Genomic DNA, 22832 nt, shown 5'->3' on the forward strand with positions numbered 1-22832 from the left:
CATGAAGGTTAGGAAACATAAGCTCTTTTGGACTGAGGGAGAAATGTGGTGCCAAAGTTCAGAGTAATCGAGCAAATAATTTCTTCACAAATCTGAATGGATGCCTTTTGATCCAAAGGTCCAAAGTTAACTGCTTTTAGCCTCAAACAGCGTCTCAATGGAGTTGCTGCCCTCTAATGTTCATTCCAGCTTCCAAGAGGCTGCAGGGTGTCCAAAGCTGACCGTCTGCAGGTGACAATAACACATGGGTGGCTGTGCTTTACTCACAACCACCTTTACTAGGTGTAACCAAGGTTTCTATTTTCTTTCCAGAGGTGGTGGCTGTACTCTTTTCACACAGACACTGAAACTGGTTGTGTCTGCACTTGGATTGGAAAGGAGTTGGAAGTATGTGTAAAGACAATTGAGCAGCTCTGAAGTAGAGACTGACAGCACCACAGTAGTTTCTTCAGAGCCTGATGCAGTAGCCCAGTATCCAGACAGGTTTGTACAGAGTGCCCTGTAAAGTCTCTAAAGTTGATGCAGGCAGTCTCATGTGGATGGATGCACACACCTCTGCCTTTTAGAGGAGATGTAACCTCCATTTCTGCCAGTTTTTCTGCTGGTAGTTCTGAATGTAACTCCTGCACTGCAGGGATACCAGCACTGAAGCTGAGCCAGCTCACCAAGGTTCCCAGGAGTCTGCAAACTGGATGGTTCCCTCCAAACCATAGCAAAGCATGGTGGAGACATAAAGCTGCCTATTACCCATGGATTAAAGCCAATGCAGATCCTATTTCTGCATCCACTCCCTCAGAAACCTGAACTGTGCATCGGCACAGATGCAAAGGTGAATCTGGGCTTTGGGACTCTTCTCACATTAGAGACATCAGTGAGGGCACATGGCAAGAGTATTCTGAGTGAAGTGCCAGGAGAACTCTACAGAAAAAGCATCAAATAGGAATGTGGTCAGAACTTCAGACAAACAACCAATCTTCTGAGCGCACTCCAGCACCCCCTGAAATGACCATGAACACCGGTGGGTTGATCGGAATTTTAGGATGGTGCTAAGGGACAAAAAGAGGGCTTGCAACTTCACAAGCACTCATACTCATGAGGTGTCTTTTGTGACAGATATTTTTGGCACATACCTGAGAGAGGAAGGTAAAGGCTCTGTCCACGCCCATGTATGTGCTAGGGAGGACTGTTTATCAGTATGGTTCCATGGAACACCACAGAAATGAGATGCAGCACTGTCCTATGGTGACCAATTGCTGTTTTGTATGAGTCAGTTATTCCACTTAATCAGTGTAAAATATTCCTCTTCTTGCTGTGTTTATTCACGCTAGCTCTGCATCATAACCAGTTTATCCACCTACACTTTCCTATCATTACTGTGCCCCATTCTCCATTTGTTTGTTACACCCAGTGCTTGAATCATACTTTAATTACAATCTCCTCCAGGTAGGGACTGCATCTTCTTGAAGGTTTGTACAACACTCTACAAAACAGGCCATGGGATCATTCTCAGGGTTCCTGGGCACATCTGTAACACCGTTTCTAATGGGAGCAATACTGTGTCAAGCCCACTGTGACCTAGATGCACCAAGCACCAAGTAATTCAGACTGACCTATGTTCTTCTACATTTAATAAAAGTGCAGGGTATGTTTCTTCTAAGTGCTTTTTTTTCTTTGTAACACCACTATTGTACTCTCTTTTAGCACTTCCCATGAAAATTTGTCCTCTGTTTGTAGCAGAAAAAGTAAGCGGCTTTTCCATTTTTTTCCTCGTGTAGCTGATTGCAAAATATTTTAAATAGTTACGTCCGTAATGGAAATGTATACTGTTGTACAACATGACCCATCTTAGCCCAGGAGTTATTCTGATATCCTGTGGCAAGTGATTCCTCAAATTCAGCCCTGAATGCCTCATTTCTAGCAGCTCTCTGCTTCAGTCTGCATTGGACACAATGCAGAACCTGCTGTGGTGTGCGGGGCAGAAGGGAAGTTGTCCGCCAGAGGCTTTTGATAGCAATCTGTCTCCTAATGACTCCTATATTTTGGAGAGATGGCTGTTTTTCCTCATGCTTCTGCAGGTCTTGGAGGCTTGGATTTTACACTGGCTTCTCTATGAGCTGTGTTCCAGTGAACTGCAATGCTGCGTTTTCCCCCCCGTGCACAAGGGTTTTAAATTGACCCTTTATGGCTGCATAATATTTAAGAGTTTCCTGTTGAAAGCCCCTAGATTATCAAAGGATCAACTGGGGTTTGGAAGTGGAAGTCACAGGCCTTCAAGGTTATACCCAGTCTACTGTTCAGATAGCTATAATCTATAGGCTTTGATCTAAACTAATCATCCTACATTTCAGAAATAATTTGGATTTTTTTTGTTCTTGCTAATTCTGTTTCATTCCAACATAGATACTAGTTAATGGAGTCTACTTCCCCAGATTAGTTACAATGGCCAAAAAAATAAAAGTGGCTGCTGCTGTTTGTCACATTTCTGTGCCTTTGTTCCTTCCAAGCTCAGCAAAAAATGAATCTGTTTTGTCCTCTCCTTCTGGATAGTTTTTGAAATACCAGATCATCTTAGTGCTCTCACGTGCTGAGAAAGCATTCTGAACAGCAGCTTTGCTAGATTGCACTTAGCAAAGTTTTTAATTTACAGAAGCTTTTCTCTAAACAACTTGGCAAGCCTTTAGGAGAACTTTTCGTGCACATATATTTTATTAATTTCTACACAACACACTGCAGGCTGGAAGTTGAGAGAAGAAGGAAATAGGTAAAATGAAGGAAAGAAAGTGTGAGAAACCCTACTTTTCACAGCTTATGTCTTCCATCTTAAAAAAAAATATTGGAAGCATTGAGGTTTTTACCATCAAACATGTTTAACCTTTCCTTACTTTTTCTAGTAGGGTGGGGAGATGGAAAGGGAAATGTGGAGAAAGGCTAAGAAAGAAAAGATAGAAGTAAAAAATCAGGGAATAAATTTTTTTCTTGTTCCCAAAGGCTGAAAATATTCCACGAAAACAAAACAAGGTGAGTTCTTTTGAGAACAAAACTGAAACCCTGAGAAAACCTGGAGTACTTAAATCAAAATTTTGCAGTTTCTTTTTGTGTTCTAGTTTTTGGTGGAGAAATCTAGGTTGCCTGCCTGACTGTGTATTTTTTCAAGGAAAAGGGCTGAACTGATGTAACTCGTTCTACTAGTCCACTGGAAACGGCAGTAGGGCCCCAGTGGCACAACTCTAAGGGTTGTTGATTTGGAAAAGACCACGGCCGCCCATCAGATCCTGTGAGCAGGCTAGAAGCTGTGGGAACTGCTGCCTCTAGACAGGGCACACCACGGAGATTCCAAGGTTTTGTTCTTTCCTCCCGCCCCTGCTCGGCACGAAGCGATGGCCCCGATCGGTCAGAAGGTGCACAACACCTCGCTAACAGCCCATATCCTTTATTACCCGCTCCTGCGCCACATACCAGCGGGACACAGGCGCTGCTGGGAGCTAAGTGAGAGGGAACCCTGGCAACGTGTTTATCAGTCGTTTTGGCTCATTTCACTCTAACTATGCTATTTGAAAATCTCAGCCGTTCCTTGCCTATGGCTGAAATGGATGCCAGTATTAACAGGAACTGATTCTCTGTATGTAGAGTTTTGCTTCAAGCTAAAGGGTAGGGAATTTTTTTTTTTTTTGCTAATAAACTTTACATGTTTTCTATAGAAGACAACATAGAGAACAATAGAAAGAAAATTTTGCTAGACCAAGATGATAGCCAGAAAGCAGCAAACCACTGATGCCAGATGATCAAGACCAAAATATTTAGCTGTTTTTTATAGACAGCTGAGTAATCTTGTGGCCCAGATCTTCTTTGTAGCTATGTTTACTAAGGTATGGTGATGGTAATAACAGTAATAAAATGATAATACATATATAATGGTAAGATAGTAATAAAATAGTAATAAATATGTAATAGTAATAGATAGTAGTCAAATTCTGCACTACAAGGAATCTGTTCTGGGGCTGAGAAGAGCTTGTTCTTTCCCACCCAACTCTGATTATCCAGATGCCTAGGAGGCAGGATATGCGACTGCACAGGTGGGAAGCTCGAACCCTGGTGAGATTTCTCTCTGGCATCAGCCAGTTTGGAGGACAAACTTCAGGTACAAAGTAGGAAGCCCTAGCAGTGGTAGCAATGTCGTGGAGATCAAGGGCGTGGAGCAAAGGGAAAGGCAAATCAAGTAGATAGAAGGAAAATGTGGGATAGATTGAGAAGAAAAACAGCAAATAGTTTACAGGACTGGCAAAGCTTTAGGAACAGTAGTAGTGGGCAAAACTTTAGATAATGACTTTGAATGTAATCGTTTTATTTTCCCCATTTGTCTAATATTTCTTCTGGATGGACAACAAGGCTCTGCCTTGTTAAACAGAAGTGATTCAAGCTCTTATCTCGCGAAAGGGAAGAAAGCGGCAGAGGTCAGCGGCCGAACGCGTCTGGGCCAGGAAAGCACGAACAAGCACAGCATAGCAGACAGGGATCTCTTTGCTGAGGGGGTTCCAGGAAAGGCGCGCACCTGCCCCTGGAGGAACGGGGAGCGGAAGAACTTCGGGGGCGAGTGACCCGCGGGGCTCCCGGCCCAGCCCTGCCCTGCCCCGCCCCTCCCCTCCCGCGTGCACGGCTTCTGGCCCCGCCCACGGGGCGGCATTGCCCAATCGTAGAGCGGAGCGTGGCCCCGCCCCCTCGCGCCGGCCAATCAGCGTGGGCGCAGCGCCGCGGGCCGGGGCCCGAGCCTCCTCTCGGGAGGTGACCGGGACGCGCCCGCGCCCGGCACCGGAGCCTCCGGCCCCGGGAGCGCCTTTGGCCCGGCCCGGCATGGCGGACTCGCACGGGGGGCGGCCGGCGCAGCGCTCCGCCCGGGCTGCCGGCGGCGGCGCGTGCTGCTGGGCGCTGCCCACGGCGCTGCTCTGCGCCTACGGCTTCTTCTGCAGCGTGCGGCCGTCGGAGCCCTTCCTCACCCGGTACCTGCTGGGGCCGCACAAGAACCTCTCCGAGACCCAGGTACCGCGGCCCCGAGTACCCTCCTTCCCTCCAGCCCCCCCCCGCGGGGTGCGTGTCTGTCTGTCCGTGTTTTGTTCGCAGTACGTGAGCGCTGGGGGTCACCGCCGTCTTTTCCCTTCCGCAGGTGTTCAACGAGATTTACCCGGTGTGGACTTACTCCTACCTGGCGCTGCTGTTCCCCGTGTTCCTGGCCACGGACTACCTGCGGTACAAGCCTGTGGTCCTGCTGCAGGGCCTGAGCCTCATCGTCACCTGGTTCATGCTGCTGTACGCCCAGGGGCTGTGGGCCATCCAGTTCCTTGAGTTCTTCTACGGGATGGGGACTGCCACCGACATCGCCTATTATTCCTACATCTACAGTGTCGTCGATATCAATCTGTACCAAAAGGTTACCAGCTACTGCCGAAGTGCCACCCTGGTGGGCTACACAGTGGGCTCGGTGTCTGGGCAGATCCTTGTGTCAGTAGCGGGATGGTCCCTTTTCAGCTTGAATGTTATCTCCTTAACCAGCATATCCATTGCCTTTGGCACGGCGTGGTTCCTGCCCATGCCACAAAAAAGCCTTTTCTTTCACCACATTTCAAGTCAGCGGCTTAGCTGTGAAATGAAGGTCATGGACTGTAAAAATGGAGCAGTTGTCCAAGATCATCCCGATGTGCAGAGGGCACCTGGCTGGGAGGATGAGGCAAAAGTTCCCTTAAATGGGGAGGGTCATTCAGCAGAGAAACAGGTGAGTTGTGCCCTGAGTTTACATGAGAAGGAGATGCTGTACTGACATGGTTGTGAGATGTGCCTGTATGTACATAGCATAGAGATGTAATATGTAACAGCAAAAGAGAATCCCTTTACTTATCTCACTTCCTTATTTATGCCACGAGGAGAATTATTACTGGCATCCTTTTGCTGTTTGAGCATGGTAGGCTGCTCCTTAGTTTTTCTGAAATTGCTCTCCCTGTCTTACAAGGCTGCAGTTTGAATGCTCTGGCCATCAGATTGCCATCCATTGGTACAAAAGCAAGGGACATCTCTGGGATACTAAAAATTGAGCATATGTCCAAACTCTGTGTGTGCTTCTGGATGCACCCAGTGACTTGCAGAAAAGAGGCAATTCTTCTTGCACTCACATTCTGACATTGTTACTCCAACTGTTGTGCAAGTTGTGCTGTATAATATTTGGGGTTTATCGTATGACCCTGGAAGGAAACTGGTCTAGGAAGGAAACTGTAGTAGTTCTTGAGAGCACTTGGAAGCAAACATTGATTAGCTATAGAAGGGTAGAATATGGATAAATTGCAGGAAGCACATTTGCATAGTATCAGCTTAATGCAGCCCCTGAGAACACCAAGGTAGTGCCCTGACTTGTGGCTTTTGTGGGCTGCATAACCTCTGGCAAAGCCCTTTGTATGGAAACAAGTGTGGGGACCCTTGCTTGGTGGAGGGACCTGCTGGGTCCCACCTGGGTGAGCAGCCTCCAGTTTTGAGGCCCAGTGTGAGTGTGTAGTTGCCTGCTTGGCAGGCCCCTGCTGGTCACGCTGCTCCAGGGAATGCAGGCAGGGGGATTCTTGGCTCTGGGGAGAGGCCAGCCTTGCTTCTTGGACAGAAGGAGGCCATGCTGGTTCTGAGAACGAGCCAGAAGGTAAGCGCGACTGCTGGATTAGTCAGCAGTGGGTATTTCTTAGCAAGTAAGCCCCAGTTAGCTGGTTTAGGGGAGGCAGCATCCAGGGCTGCTTTCTGCTTCTCCAGCTACAGCTAGGAATTAAAGGTATTAACATTCCAGGGACTTAATCCTGTCCCATCCAGCACGATCTTGTGTGAGCAAGGATATTTTTACCCGAGTTATGCTTGCATGCTGAAGGGTATTTGTTAAGACAAATTCTGTGCCAATAATGACTAATGCATAACTTATCCATCCCTTTTGTTTACTTTACTCCCCTTCTGTGAGGGTACATGTAGTGCCAAAGTAGTGGAGAAAAGTTTAGAAAAGGAGCAAGTACACCTGCCTAACTAACTCCCCAGAGGTCACTTACACCAGGTGCTGAAGGCTGAGGAGCACTGGAGTGTGATGATTGTCCTTCTTACTGAGGTAACAGCAACCATATTTCATGAGCATGGATGCCTGTAGGAATAATTGTACTGAAGAGACACAGCCAGGCCATAGCAGGGCAGGTGGGCCTTTCTGGCTTATCAGACATGTGCTTAGGGCTGAACAGCCAGATCAGTTTTTGCAGTGTGTGTGACGGTCCCTTCCCTTGTTTTCCTGCACCTAAACTTGAGCTTCGTGTGAAATCTTCTGTGTGGGAATTATGTGCTAAAGTCACATTGCCACAAGCTCACCTCTTCCCGAGTTGTTCTGTTGTGTTTTGGAGGAATGGTATCCACAGAGCAAGAGTTAGGCCATTGGCATAGCACTGGTGGGACTGTTGTGGTGTTCAATGAAGATGCTTAGAAATCAGTGGCACTTGAAGGGGTGGAAGAGAGGGAGTTTGGGACAGGTTTCAGGCTGTGGTCTTTTGGGGTTTTAGTAGAAACATTTTAAAATGAGTTTTATTGCTCATGGAAACAATCTTTCCCAGGCACACACTGCACAATTCCCCCAGGGAAAGGGCGTAATGCCAAGAGCCCAAAGTTGCTGCTGCTGTCTGGAAACCACTCTGAAACTGGACATGTGACAGCACAATGTGCAATAGTTCAGTCCTGTGACAATGCTGTGTGTTTCCCTGCAGGGAATCCAAATTCACAGGGGCCTGAGGTGCTGGGTGGGCCTTGGGGCTTTGCCCAGTCTTGCATGAAGTAACTGCTCCTGCTACTCAGACTAGCAGGGTTTTGCCCTACAGGGTCTACACAGATTCTGTACATGTGTGCATGCAGCAAATGCAACCAGGAACTTTGGTCTACAAAGTAAAGACATACTCTTTTCCTCTGCTGCTCTTGACATAAAGTGGTAAAGAACAGGACTGTAACAGTCTGTAGGTAAAAAGCAATTTTGATTGTTGTCATCCGCTGTTGCTAGAATAGATCTATTTTCAATTATTTTTTAAGGGTTTGCCCCCTTTCATGCTTTTTCTAGAAAGATTTGGAGTGGAAAGCTTCATTTCTTATCTCATGTCATTTGTCAGGGCACTTGTATGTGCAGGAGCTGCCAGTGTCTGGTGGAAGTAGCTTCTGTTTCGCTTTAGATCCCCAAGTGACATCTCTCACCTTCTTGAAGCCTTGGTGAGCTTGAACAGGGGTAGAGCATGTGGTAATGAGATTGCTTCTCTGAGTATTTATAAACCCCAAATGCCTGTACTGAAAAAAATCAACTTATATGGATAGAGATATAGTCATTTGATGTCTTTCATGTTCTCTGTGCTACAAAATTTGGTTGAATTTGAATCAGGATTTAAAAGTGTCAGCGGGTTTTTTTTGCCTTTATGATGTAAATAGCTGGCTTCTCATCCTGTCTTGTCAAAGTGGATATTGTATCCTGTTCTCTGGTGTTTCTTCTCTGGTGCCCTTCAGTTGCTCACATAACATGTGTGTGTCCCTGCTCTCTTCTGGGGAGAGCCAGAGATGGAGAGGTGCTGCTTGGGGCTGAACCCTTCCTCTGCATGTAAGGATACAGCCCTGGTTGGCAGAGAGACTGTGAGATGGGAAAGCTTTTTATTCATTACTCTGTAGGGGTTTGTGTCCAGGAGTGGTATTGTCACTCACCAGTGATCAGACCAACTGAAAGGGGCAATTTTGTGGAGCAGTGTGAAGTACTCATAAACAAAGGCTTAACATTTCTCTCCCCTTCCTTCTCCTATTTATGCAGAAACAGAAAGTAGATATCGTAAAGGTGCTTAAGGATCTCTGGCGGGACTTGCTGCAGTGCTACTCCTCCAGGACCATGCTCTGCTGGTCTGTGTGGTGGGCACTGTCCACCTGTGGCTACTTTCAGGTCATCAACTACGCTCAGGGCCTGTGGGAGATGGTGCTTCCTTCTCACAGCACGGATATCTACAATGGTGCTGTGGAGGCAGCCTCGACGCTCCTAGGTAAGCTTCTGGCATAGCTCCTGTTGTGCTGTGAGAAATGTCTTGTTTCCCTCAAGGTCATTAGAGCATGATTTGGAAGTGCCTTGCATTCCCCCAAGCATGCAGGAGAGGTAAACCCCAGCATCTGGGGTGAATCTTCCCTGACATGCACAGGTAGGTGCTTAGTGTGAGTTAGTCGCTGAAGCAGCCCTGATTCTCGTAATCCTGTACGTAGGTGTTTAGAGGAGCCTCCCAAGCCAATCTTCATTCTGAAATACTTGGCAGAAGGCTCCAGGCATGTGGCTGACTGTGTGTTCTTGGCTGTCACTATGACAGTGGGGTTATGCTTGTTTTAAGCACTCAGTCAGACATGGGGTCCTGTGTGTTTGGTTTTCCACCAGGAGGGTACCAAGGTTTCCTGCACACGCACAGCATGCAGTGAGCCATGGTTAGTCATTTCAGCACTGTTAGGAGCAGAAGCTATTAAGATGAAAGAAGTTGGTTGACTTGAAAGGGACAGGTAGGTCAGTCAACACAAGCATTTGTTTATGAAGTTGTTCAGTACTGTTTCATTACCAGAACTAGGACAATACCTTTTTAAAGTAGCTAACATACCCTTACAGAGGTTTTCTAGATGTTGCTGCAGCGTGTCTCTTTTCTTTGATGGAGTCATTGTTCCATCATCTGCTGTGGACATCACCTCCTTGGGGGCAAAAGAAACCAAAGTACACAAATAAATTATTAGTGCTTTCTTGGGCATGCTCAGCCCCTTCTTGAAGTTCAGTAGGAAGCTGTGGCTGGTTTATAGTTCTAAAAGCCAGTGTACAACCCGTTGTTAGCTGGGTTTGAAGCTGTTGGCAACTTGATGACTTTGTCTGTTCAGTCCCTGGTGTGCTAAACCTGCACTTGAATAGCTTGGTCTCATACACTGTTTTTCTCCGCTCTAGCATGAACCTGTGGCTCTTACTTCTTGTTTGAATTAGCTTCCTCTACCATCCCGCCTTTGTCCCAGGAAGGAGAAGAATTGGTATCAAGGGAAAGAAGACCCATAATGTGGCCTAATATCAGCAGGATTATATATATATATATATATGGAGGGGTATTCTTCAAACCTTATCATGACCATTTTTGATAACAAGGTCCTTTTTTTAAAAGCCTGTGAACAATGGACCTAAACCCTTATAAAACTGAAGTTTTTTAGTTTCCCATTTTGATTTTTTTCCTCAAGTATCATTTTTCTAAATAGTCTAATCATTTTGGGTCATGTTTCATAAAAGCAAATTAGCCTGAACTGCTCAAAAGATGCAACCAAAAGTCCTTCAAGTTGATAGAGATTAATTGCTTGAAAGAAGAAAAGTTTAATGAATTAATACTCACAACTAAAAGCTTGAAATGTGTAACAGGACTGGAAATCCTAACACCTGTTGAGAATGAGCATGCAGTGACCTGCCTTCCTAGGCACTGGTGCAAATGCTCTGACTCCTGATTTCCAGTTTGAACTTATTAATGAGCAGTTTATTTGTCTCTAATGTCATGCCAAGTTTGTATTTTAACACAAAATCTTTGTTCTGGGCCAAAGAAGCCAGGTTTTTCTAGTTGTTCTTTGGTAAATTTAAGCTCTTTGTTCTCTTCCTAATTAGCCCCTCTTTGCACCAAACCTGGTTTGAGTTGCATTCTTTTTGAAGGTGGATAACCAGAATTGCACTTGGCTTTATTCAGTGAGGCCTCAGACTTAGAGAAGCACATGCTGTTTACTCTTCTCCTTCTACTAGAAATACCTCTCCTGCTGCATCCCAGATCTGATTTGCCATTTTCATTGTTCTTAGTCATTCTGAGCAATGTTTGGCAACCTTTGCATAAGGTGCTGTTGCCATCCCTGCCCTGCAGAAGGGTTTAAGTTGGCACGGTGACTCATGTAGCTGTCGGCTCCCTGTCCTGGGAAACAGAAGTAGTATTCCTTCTAGGGAGATCAGCTGAATGTTATGTTGCATCCCTGCACCTTCTTTGGAGTTTGGCAATCCTTTATCAGTTTGGGTTGTGAAACCACTGGATCAGCTGAATGTGTTTCATTGAAGGCCAGAGACTGAATATCTTAATTAGGTGTCAGGTTGATACAGCCTGGGCACATAGGGAGAGCACAACTTCATGAATTGCCATGAGATCTTCATGTCTGTTCCCAAATTTCAGAATTGCTGAGACAGTAGGAAGAATGCTCTAGGATTTAGCTTCTTTTTGCATCTCAGAGTTTTGCTACTGGGGAAGCCAGACTTTCAAAGAACAAGATGTTAGTCAGGTTGTGTCACAGCAGGCACTGAGAAGACTTTAGTGGGGGAAAATAAATCCTTTGCCTTGGCATAGCTCCCTTCTTCACCAGTCTGCGAGATTGATGTGAGGTCTGACAGGATCGCAGGCTTGTGCAAACTGATGGTACATAAGGAGTCTTGGTGTGCTTGAAGGTTTTCTAAGACAGCAGGCCAGATAAGGGCTACAAAGAGCTTAGATGGTGCACTGTAGCACTTCTGTGCAGTGGTCTACTGCTGAACACAATCCTGTTTTTCAGAGATGTCCTGTAAACCTCCCTTTGTCAGTATGCTGTTTGTCTGGTTTGCTGTGTACAGCCATTATGCTGTTGGTTGCTATTTGACTTGTTTGCAGAACAAGGCCTACTTGAAACGGGAATTTTCTATCAATGTAATGTGTATTTAGGCTTCTCAGTAGTTGCAACGGTGATAGTGCATGAAACACACCTTGTCTGCTCGTTGAATTGCATGAAATACCACATGCTTTCCCATCCTATGATTTGTCTTTTCTCCCCATCCACCATTCATAAAATCCAGCCAGAGTTACAAACCTGTTTGGGTTGTAAAGGATTGTTCTTGCACAATCAATAGTGCATGATTATACGCTGTGATTAGGCTGTATCCCAGGAGATGTGGATTTGGACTCCTTACTTACTGTTACAGCCCAATGTGGAGATGACAGCAAATGTAGGTGTTTCTGCCTCCTGGGAGAGAGCTCTAACAACTGTGCTTTAAAGTGAGTAGTGTCTTCCTCCCTCCTAGCCTCTGCTAAAGCACCACTAAATAATTAGGTGAGTGCTTTGGAGAACCAGGGTTTGCATTTCTCAATAGAGACTGCCCAATTATTGACCGCACTGCCACAGTCAAGTGTAGAGGACCGGCTGGCAGTGCTCTGGGGCCTGGGGCTGTCATTCTTCCAGAGCCAGATACGAGACTTTGGAGGCAGTCAGCATTGACCTATGTATTTTTTTCCTGTTTCTGTAAAAGTAAATGGGACTTTGCAGCAGGATTTCAGGTGAGGGAGGGGTCAGGAAGGAGAGCTGCTAAGGTGTTCTCATTTGTGTCCTCCATTTCATTCATGTTTGGCTGTTAGGGGCTGTAGAGCTCCCAGTACACCATCTCCAAATTGCTCCAACTGTAATTACTAAGAGTTATGCTTTCCTTCCCCTCACAGGAGCTGTTGCAGTTGTTGTTGTGGGTCACATAAAAACATCCTGGGCAATGTGGGGTGAGGTGGCACTTGCCCTGTTCTCCTTTCTTATTGCTGCTGCTGTGTATGTCATGGACACTGTTCGTAACATCTGGGTGTGCTATGCATCCTATGTCGTCTTCAGAATTATCTACATGATGCTAATCACAATAGCAACGTGAGTATTTGTAATGTAAACTGCTCTCAAGGTTACAGCTGGTGTGAAAGCAGCACATTTTCTGTGTAACAAGAGTCTGTTGCAAGGGTCTGTCTTGTGATTCAGATTGGAAGCTGTGGCATGGAGATATATTTGGCTGGCAGTGTGCCCAAGCTTAAAAGTCTTGTGACACTGAAGTGACTGCTTCTAAATATTAGATAGTGCTGATTGCTAGGGGGATGTTTTTCGTAAGTGTGGCTGTAGTGAAGTGTTAACAGATGAGGAAAGGACAATGCTTTGCCTGGGTTGAAGCATCAACTTTCCCTAAGAAAACTACTTCAATGTTATTTGTCACTTTGGGGGGGAAAGCATAGCTGCTTTTGAACCACATAATCACTCCAAGACAGCTCAAGCACAGTAAGAGGGGTGATGCTGAAACTGGCAACTGCAAAGGGAGTTCTGGTTAGAAGGATGCAAGAGGTCATGGACCACACAGCAACAGACTGAAGCTTTGAGATTGCCAACAGTTCTCTGGCACCAGAGTGCATTTCATCTTCTCCGTGTGGCAAGACCCTTTACGCTGGACAGCAGGGCTGCTTCTGTAACACCGAAACCCACAGGGCTCCTTCAGTGAGGGGTGGGGTTGTTTGTTTTTAAAAAGAGGGGTTGCATGTGTCTTATGGGTCTCTTCTAGCTTCTAAGTTAATCCATCATGATCCTATTTAGGAAAGAACACTATCTGTGCAATGTAATTTAGCTGTGGAAAATACTAAACCAGTCAGCGTAACTCCTCAGGGTGCATAGTCGTTCTGCCCAGAAATGTTCCTGCCATTCATGCATTCCCCTGCTTTTTCCCTTATGTTTCTGGTTGACCTTTCTTTCCAGGTTCCAGATTGCTACAAATCTCAGTGTGGAGCGGTATGCGCTGGTGTTTGGGGTCAATACTTTCATTGCGTTAGCACTTCAGACTCTGCTCACTTTGATTGTCGTGGATGCCAGTGGGCTTGGCTTGGGCATCTTCACCCAGGTATGATAGATGCTCTTACCTTTATTGATGGGAGATAGGGAAGGGAGGAAGATAAACTACCTGTTTATGGGTCAAGGATTTGACAGAGAAATAACCACTGATTCCTGATATTTTAGAAGAGGAAGGGAACTCATTTATTTTTTAACATTTTTACAAATCTGCTAACTGCTTGGTTTAACCACTTCTTTTTATTTTCTTTTCCTCTTCTCTGCAGTTCATGATTTACGCCTCTTACTTTGCGGCCATCTCGCTGGTGTTCTTGGTCAGCGGCATCTGCAGTATTGTGAGAGCTTACAGGAGGCGAGAGCAGATGCAAAGCAGATCACCTGAAAGCCAGTAGTGCACCAAGAAAAGACTCTTGGTGGCTACATATGAAGATATAGGTCTATTTTTAATCTCTGCCTTTTCTTCCCAAGGCAGCCACCTTAACGGTATATGATCCATATTTATACTATATTAGTAGCACATTTTAGAAGGTAAATGTATTAGCTCTTACGTAAGTAAGAACAAATATCTTCTTTCTAAAATGCCTTTTGTTCTTCTGTTGCATATATGGGATGTGCAGCAAAGAACAGTAAATTTTCTCAAAGAATGAGAAAACCTTGGGAGGTTTTAGTCTAACACTGTCCATCTGCAGGCAGTTTTGTGATTGTCTGGTGAACTGCTGCTCTCTGTCATGAGGTGCTGCTACAGGGCAGAAATGAGGGCACATTAGCAGACCTCTCTGTGGAGAGCCCCGGGCCTGGAACAGGAGGTGGCCTGAGGGCTGTGCTCTGCAGTGTGGCTCTCACTGAGGCTGCCCTGTGATGCTGGATGCTCTGTTTTGAGGACTGGTACACGTTTCTGCACATGCTTCCTTGAGGAGCTTGGACTGCTTCTCCTGTTCCTGTCTGTCATCCCTGCTGCCCGAGGTTTACCTTAGCTGATCATGGTGCTTCCCCAAAAACATAACTGTGTCCTGGGGCAATCTGTGACACTGGTGGATGGGCTATCAGCAGGACTACTTGTGCCACGAAGGCCTGTGCCCAAGGGACTGTAAAGCTGGAGGGGAACTTGGAGTTGAAATAGGCAAAATGCTAATCCAAGGGACCCTTGGATAACTTTGCCTTTGTCCCTCAGGGCTGCAGGTTCCTGTGATTACAGGAGTCATTGCCTCACAACCTGGGGCTGGACTGTTTCAGGGAGATGGTGGGTGTTAGTGTAGCACTGAGAAGGAAGGTAACTCACAGGCTTTTAAGCTATTCTTTGTGCCCTTAGAGAATTTTGACTATGGTGATTAAATTGACACCTTCAATTATGGTAGTTAACAGAATGACTGCCTGAGGCATTGAAAAATGATGATTTATGGTCTGTCATTTTTCCACCATTATTTTAAAATGCCTTTATGCTTCTGGTGGGTCTCTGTCCACTAGTTCTACCTCTTCTTCCCACATGAGCAGAACAATGAATGTTTAGAGTGGGCAATTCTTTTGTTTTGTCCAGTTTAAGCAATTTGGGATTTGCCTCTCATCTGTTTCTTAAAATAATTTATTTTTTCCAAATTGCTTCAACACTGAGGAGGAGTTGCACAGAACTGGCCTGGGCTTGGCCACCTTGGATACTCGGGCAGCATGACCAGCACAGCAACAAATGCCTATGGAGTGTCCCTGTTGCTGTGCAGGTTGTGGTGAATTTAAGCATACAGGAGAGCTGGCAAGGAGGAAGGTGCAATGCAGCCTTTCCCTCCATGCCTTCTCTCTGTGTGTTCCTTAGAGCTCCTTTCTTCTTCCAGCTGAAGAAGCAGCTTTGGTTCATCACTTGCTTTTAGTGCCATGGAGACTTCACAGCAGTGGGGTTGGGAAGGTGTTTTCCCTCTAGCTGGGACATTTCTCATCACTTTCTGTGAGCCTCAGCCTTTACCACACAAGGTGCATGATTAATGTGTTTGGCGTGTGCTGCCTGGGATCCAGGGAGCCCTTCCAGGCTGGCTGCTCAGGGGAGCCTGCTCCCCAAAGCTTTTCTTTCTTCAGGCTGCCTGCTGAAACAGCCCCCTAAGGGGGGGCTCAGCTGCACTGGCATTTACACATGTAAACTTATCTGCCTTATCCTGAAATGGAAACTTGAAGCCACCCATGTATATGTTCCTTTCTCTACTGTTTTGGTTTTTTTTTTTAAATAAAATCTGGAGCCATGAAGTGCTAGCTGATGAGCTGTCCTGGGACAGGGATAGTCTGTCCTTTGAGTTCCTTGGTCTGATGGCAGTTGGAGCAAGGCAGGGGGAGTGACTGTACAGCACTCCTGTCAAGTGACCAAAAGGAGCAGCTCAGTTTTAATCATACTTTTCATACAGAAATCAAATCTTTGATGGGGAACAGCCCAGTTATTTTAGAAGCAAGTCACAAATTAACTAATGACTTACAGCATTATCAATGGGTTTTGTACCAAAGTAATGAAACTGTGGCAACTGTAATAGAGAGGCTCGCTATACTGTGTATGTTTTCAGGCCCACAATGTATGGATGCCATACCTGGATGTTGTTAAGGTTCTGAGCTGTGCTGTTGCTGTGGTGATGAGGTGACTATAGAGCCTGATTGGAGCTGCATGCAGAGTTAATAATGATGCCTATGAAATTCTGTAACCATGTGGACACTGTTGGTTTCTAATTAAACAGCTATTTTTGTTAAATAAAAATACTCTGAGATATCCTGTGTGGACAGTGGTTTTTTTTCTATTTTGATACCCTGCTAATCCACAGCACTGCTGCTGCAGGTTGTTCTCAGCATCTTTGTAAGAAAGAGAATAACAATATAGAACAAAACATGCAAAAAGAAGCAAGGCTTCAAGAAGCTGATAGTTGCTTGCTGGCTTGTATAGGTTTGCATAACTCTGTGCAAGTGTCTTGTATTGAGGATTCTTAACTGCTGAGCGGTTACCCTCACTGATGCAGGGTAGCCCTGGTCAGGATGCTCCAGTAACTGGGGGTGACAGTAATTGAAAGCAGGTGTAGGTTTGCCATGCAGGAGGACCTTTCTACTTACATTGACCTAATTACAAAATTGGGGCCTTAAAGGAGAAATGCTGTAAGGTCCCCATCCTGGCACACCCACACTTGATGGCCTTGGAAGGCTTTCCTTGTGCTGTGTTTCTAGAAGACATGGCCTGTACCTCATAGTACAGGCTGGGCTGGAGGGCACAGTGGTCTGTGTGGGTAGTAGCCCGACAAGCCCTCTGCACAACACCAAAAACAAGAGAAAAGGAGTGTTCTGGGGAGGAAAGGGGGAGGGGAGGTTTTCTTATAAATGTTTCCTTCAGAGCTTTATTGCTGAGTTTTCTTGCTGAAGGTTAGGACTGTTGGCATGTCAGGTCTGGTCTGAATTTCATTCATCTGCCTTCCCTGGGTGAATACAGGAGTCAGCTGTGGAGGAATGAGTTTCTTGACTGTGGGGGATTAAAATCTCTGCTTGCATATGTCAGGAAGATAACTAATAGGTCATACAGCATTATCCTTAAGATGGATTCAAGTGTTTTCTCATCTGGTGCTGGTGAAAGGCTGCTCTTGCCTGCAAGTGAAGCAAGTCCACGTGAACTGTGGCAATCCTTGCTCCTCCCATTGCATCCTGCCACATCGTGTACAGCCGAGAGAGCTGCAAGGGGCACGCAGCTGCTGTGAAGGAGCGGAATTTCTGTGCTGGAGATAGAGCATGCAGTGCGGTTTGGCGGAGATGAGATAAACACTGCACGCGGCTGTCTGCCTGGGATGCTGTGACTGTTTCTTTGTTCCAGTTGATGCTGGGGGCTGCTGGAGGTGAGTGTTACCACTGAATCTCTGTCCTGCACTGGGCTTGCTGTGATGCTGGTAGGATGAGGTGTAGTTGCTGGGATCACTGCTCCAGCGAGAGACTGGGTGCTGGGCTTGTTCTGTCCAAAAAGCGAGAAATAGTAAGAGCTGCCAGAGGCTGCTGTTTCAGGAGCAGCACCCACTGCTGTCCGTCCCCCTGTGTGGACTCAAACCCTGCTGTGGCAGTGTGCATGTGTGACACAGCCGGCTGCTCTGGAGGTGCTCTCAGGGAAAGGGAAGGGCTCTGTCGGGAAGCGGCTGCGTTTTCTTCTCTATGGGTGTGATCGTAGCCAAGTACTGGGAAGGAAAGAGGCACTTCGGCTACGGAAGGGGCAGGAGACTGGATGCTCTGAACCCTGTTGCCTGTGGCTTTTGACAGTGTCAACTGTTTCCTACACTACATAGAAAAGGTGTTAAGGTGCTTGTTTAATGTTGTTCTGAAGGTGTCACCCAGCCTTTCTCTGTCAAACACACTCACTCTACATGAATCTGCTCCCTGAACGCAGTGTCTGATGCATTTGTGACATGGAAAAGAGCAGCCAACATGTCGGGGTCTGTGCATGGAGCCCTGCACTGCTTTACTGTTGTTTTATTGCCTTTTTCATAACCGTGCTCTGCAGCTTCCTCACAGATGGGAACATCTGTAAACCTACATTTAATGATATGTGGATTAATGAATGCATGCATGAATTTTGATTGACTTTAAATCATTAAGTTATTATTATCAAACCATCACAGCTTGACATTCCAACAATGGGGTCTAATCCTTGTCTTAATCACGCTGATTTGTAATTAGTCACATAAAGCATCTCTTGTGAATGAAAGGGATAGCACAGGCTTTTAAGATGAAGGATAGTCTTAAACAAAAGCAGAGCAGAAAGCCTTGGTATTGTGCCCAGTTCTCTGTATTTTAGTCTGCCATGAACTTGTCAAAACACCTATCTACGAAATGTGGAATATCAGAAATTCAGCATATTGTCTTCAAGGGTGGGATAACTGCATGCCCTGGGTGAGGCCACTGGTTGAAGTTTTTCCAGGTACAGCAGGAACCATCGCCAAGCAGGTACCCGAGTGTTATCTCTGGTAAGTATAAGGGAGCCCTTCCAGCCCACTGGAACCAATGTCAAAACCTGGTTTTCTTTTTCACTGCGTGGTGTAGGATAAGCAGAAACCCTGAGGTCATGGAGTTCAGCCTCCTCCTGTGGCATGTGGCCTATGATGACAGATGTCTTCAGAGAACTCCTGAATCCCACCTTGAAGGGGTTTAGCTTTTCTATCCCACGTGACTTTGAGCGAAAGGGTGACCCTACTTGAGTTACTCTGAGAGTTACCAAAGCTCTGGCTTCATGGCTGTTTTCTGCCTGGATTTTCTTTCATTAGCATTAACCCTTTAATACAGGGGAGGTGCTGCCTGCTGAGGTGTGTGGCCTTGTAGACTGGACTGTCCTTTGCATTGCCAGGCCAGTGTATTCAGAACTTGGGGCCATGACTGTGTGAGGGACAGGGTGATGGGCACCATGTCAGTGCTGCCAGTGAGGAGAACTCCCTCCCTCTCTCCCTCTTTCCACCCAGGGGCGCCCATGCTACAGCAGCCCAGGCTGGTAGGAGGCCTGAGGAGGGTCCTCCCCCAAAATGCAGTGCTGGGGAAGCATCTTGTAATGCTGAGTGGACTTTGGTCACCCTGCATGGCTGCTGACAGCTGCCTACCCTTGCAGGGAGCTCTGTGTGTGCTCCATGGGGAGTCTGGTGGTCACACAGCTCTTTGGGAACCTGCTGGCCTCAGGGGCACACACTACCTGTGGGGTGTTTCATCCTCCCTAGAGGAGGCTGTGACCTGCCACCTCCCTCCAGCTCTAGTGCAGAGTCTGATCCTTCTTCCTCTGCCAGCCCCCTTGGCCCTGCAGGTAAATCAGGGTGGGGAATTTTGGCCTTTTTTTTTTTTTTTCCCCTCCAGATGGGAATTAATTCAGGGCGTTTCCTGTTTTCTTTCTTCTTCTTTTTTTTTTTTTTTTTTTTTTTTTTTTTTTTTTTTTTTTTCCATTTCCAAGTTCAAGGAGCAGCGTGTGGTTAACACAGAGAGGTGTGTCTCTGGAGATTCAGTGCTGTCTTCATTAGTGGTGAGACACTGGAACGGGTTGCCCAGAGAAGTTGTGGATGTCCCATCCCTGGAGGTGTTCAAGGCCAGGTTGGATGGGGCTCTGAACAACCTGGTGTAGTGGAAGGAGTCCTTGCCCATGGCAAAGGGATTAGAACTTCACGATCCCTTTCCAACCCAAACAATTCTGTGATTAACAAAAGCCCAAATCCTGACACTGCAGGCTCTTGGGCTGATCCGATTGCTCATTGCCAGCCGAAGCATGATGAATAATACAGCACGCAAACTGAGGCTGTTCCCTGACGAGTGCATAATTTAACAGCATCGAAGAAGAGCTTTCGGCTGGACAGCGAGAGCCGCCTGCCGCACTCCTGCCCCTCTCCTGCTGGGGCGCGTGTGCTGCCGCTCCCCTCAGCGTTCTGCTTCCCGACAATTCCCAGCCGTTGAGTGGAATTGTGCCACCCGGAAAAGGCGGCGGGGAGGGGGGGCCCTGGCGGGGAGGCCCGTCTCCATGGCAACGGGGCGGTGCGGCCGGGCCTGCCCGTGCCCGCAGGCGGCACCGGCGCTGCGGGCGGCGGCGTTCGTCCCTCGGGAGGCGGCGTTCGTCCCTCGGGCGGCGGCGTTCGTCCCTCGGGCGGCGGCGTTCGTCCCTCGGGAGGCGGCGTTTGTCCCTCGGGAGCCGCCGTGGCGCGGACCGGCGCTGCAGGTCGGTGCGCGGAGCGGCGCCGCCGCTGCCACGGCAACCGCAACGCCCGGCGGCGGCAGCTCCTCGTCCCCGGCCGGGAGCGGCGGGGCCCGGCGTGTCCCAGGGGAGCAGGGAATGCTGGTGAGGACGTTCCCCACCGCACCCGCGTGGGATTCGGTTTCGCGGGTCTGTGTATGTGTGTATGTTTTAGTGCAGAGGGACGAAGCGACAGAAATCCATCGCACTGTCCCGCCTTTTGTTGTGGCTGTGCCTGAGTGTAACCACGTAGAGGTGTTACTAAGCTGTGCCGAACAAGTGCTCGCAGCTCACACCCCCCACGGACACACCCCAAGTAGAACAGAAGCAGGTGAGGATGAAGAGTTGAGATTTTCTGAATACTTTTGGTCCCTCTTAAGGTTGAATCATTTTACACCGTAATACCCTAAATAGAATAGGAGTTGATTCAGGATTTTTTGGTGCCCACAATATAAGAAGGACACGGAACTGTTGGAGCGAGGCCAGAGGAGGCCATGAGGTTGGTCAGAGGACTGGATCCCCTCCCCTATGGAGACAGGCTGAGAAGGTTGGGGCTGTTCAGTCTGCAGAAGAGGAGGTTGTGTGGAAACCTCATTACAAGCTCCCAGGATCTGAAGGGGCCTGCAGGGAAGCCGGAGAGGGACTCCTTGTCAGGAACTGCAGTGACAGGACAAGGGGAAATGGGTACAGACTGAAAGAGAGGAAGTTTAGGTGAGATACAAGGAAGAAATTCTTTACTATGAGGGTGGTGAGACACTGGAACAGGTTGCCCAGGGAGATGGTGGATGCCCCATTCCTGGAAAGTGTTCAAGGCCAGGCTGGATGGGGCTTTGAGCAACCCGGTCTAGTGGGAGGGGTTCCTGCCCATGGCAGGGGAAGTTGGGACTTGATGACCTTAACTCCATTCCAACCCCTTAACATTTTATGATTCTATGAAACAAGGACATTGAATTGGAAATTCTCTCTTCAGCCATGGCTACTTTATCTTACAACAGGAAAGGCTGAATGCTGATCCCCATCATTACACTTAACCTAAATTAATTGAACAGTGTGTTCAATGTGTTCATATTGAGTGTCACAGACTGGTGTGAACGTGTTTTGTTAAAGGCACAACTTCTCTGTGCAGCCTTTGTATCCACTTATCATAATAATGAAGTCACAGGGAAATAGTTCTTTTGTGCTGAATATGCACTAGAGCAAAGTAACCTCCATTAAAATCCCAAGTATGTCATCACCCAAACCAAAGATATTTGTGAAGAAAGGGCCATTTCCAGCAAAAATCATTACATGTCATATGAGGTGGTGCAGGAAAAACATGAGGGAAATAGATACAGTGTGGAAAGCCAAGGTAACAGTCTGAACGAGCTCTAAAAATTTAAATTCTGAGAAATCTAGTGTGAATGAGTGATTCCACTGGCAAGTGGTAGCTAAAAAGAAGTGAAAAAACTGCCAGATTTTCTTGAACAACATGTGAATTAAAGAAAAAGAAGAGCTTTCAAAAGTTTCTGTACAAACAAGTTTGCAGCAAGAAATGCCCAGCTTTATTACCGCTTTTTCCTCTAAAACAAATCTTGACTAAGTTTAGAGGTTTAAAAGAGCATCAGTCTTGTCCGGCATGAAATACAGAGTTCTAAGAAGCAGAGCTGGTGTTCCTGAGAGTAAATAACTGAGAACTCAGAAATGCTCATCAGAATTTAAAAGCTTGGAAGAATTTAAGCAACATCTGCTGGATGAAAGGGTTTTTACAAAATGCATAGATGGATTTGAAAGTCCAGGTGCAACCCTTTTTGATTCTCTTATTCTGTGATCCTTGTCTGGAAGGGCAGGATGGTTACACAGCAAGAGCTGTCTTGCTGTTCTAGGGCCATCCAGAGTCAGAGCTAACTCTTACACCCCATATTGTCTTGCCATATCATATCATAGAATGTTAAAGGATTGGAATGGACCTTAAAGATCATCAAATTGTGACCTCCCTGCCATGGGCAGGGACACCTTCCACTAGGCCAGGTTGCTCAAAGTACTGTCCAACCTGGCCTTGAACACTTCCAGGGATGGTGCAGCCACAGTCTCCCTGGGAAATCTGTTCCAGTGCCTCACCACCATAACAGCAAAGAATTTCATTCTAATCTCTAACCTAAATTTCCCCTCTTTTAATTTGTACCCATTACTCCTTGTCCTGTCACAACAATCATGATCTTTAGTAGGTTGAAAATGACACAGATTTGTCCTATTAGAGACATGTAGAAGTGGCACCTTCCAGCCTACAGCAGACAGTACAGAAAGAACAGGAACTTTTGAATAATCAATGTTTTCTTCTGTATTGCTTTTGTAAAAAGTAACAAATTATTGAAGGAATGATGAGGGGCTAAAGCTGTAAAAAGAGCAGAATCAGCTCTCTAGGCTCATGAGTGTGTCCACATCTTTAACCTTTTGTGTCTTTGATGCCTTGTGCTGAGTGAGCTGAGCCAAGGGGCAGCAGGCAGTCAGCCCGGAG

General features: G+C 46.7%; 1 protein-coding gene across 1 annotated transcript; it reads left to right on the forward strand.

Moving 5' to 3' along the window:
• Window positions 1-4789: 4789 nt before the first annotated feature.
• SLC19A2 (solute carrier family 19 member 2) lies at window positions 4790-16387 on the forward strand. Its single transcript, XM_082277959.1, has 6 exons — window positions 4790-5034; window positions 5159-5764; window positions 8831-9053; window positions 12507-12699; window positions 13564-13705; window positions 13920-16387. Exons 1-6 carry the CDS (start codon window positions 4849-4851, stop codon window positions 14043-14045), a joined length of 1476 nt encoding a protein of 491 aa, XP_082134085.1. The 5' UTR covers window positions 4790-4848; the 3' UTR covers window positions 14046-16387.
• The last annotated feature ends 6445 nt before the right edge of the window (window positions 16388-22832 follow it).

The sequence above is a fragment of the Coloeus monedula genome (genome assembly GCF_965178545.1).
Source record: "Coloeus monedula genome assembly, chromosome: 3".
NCBI lineage: Eukaryota > Metazoa > Chordata > Aves > Passeriformes > Corvidae > Coloeus > Coloeus monedula.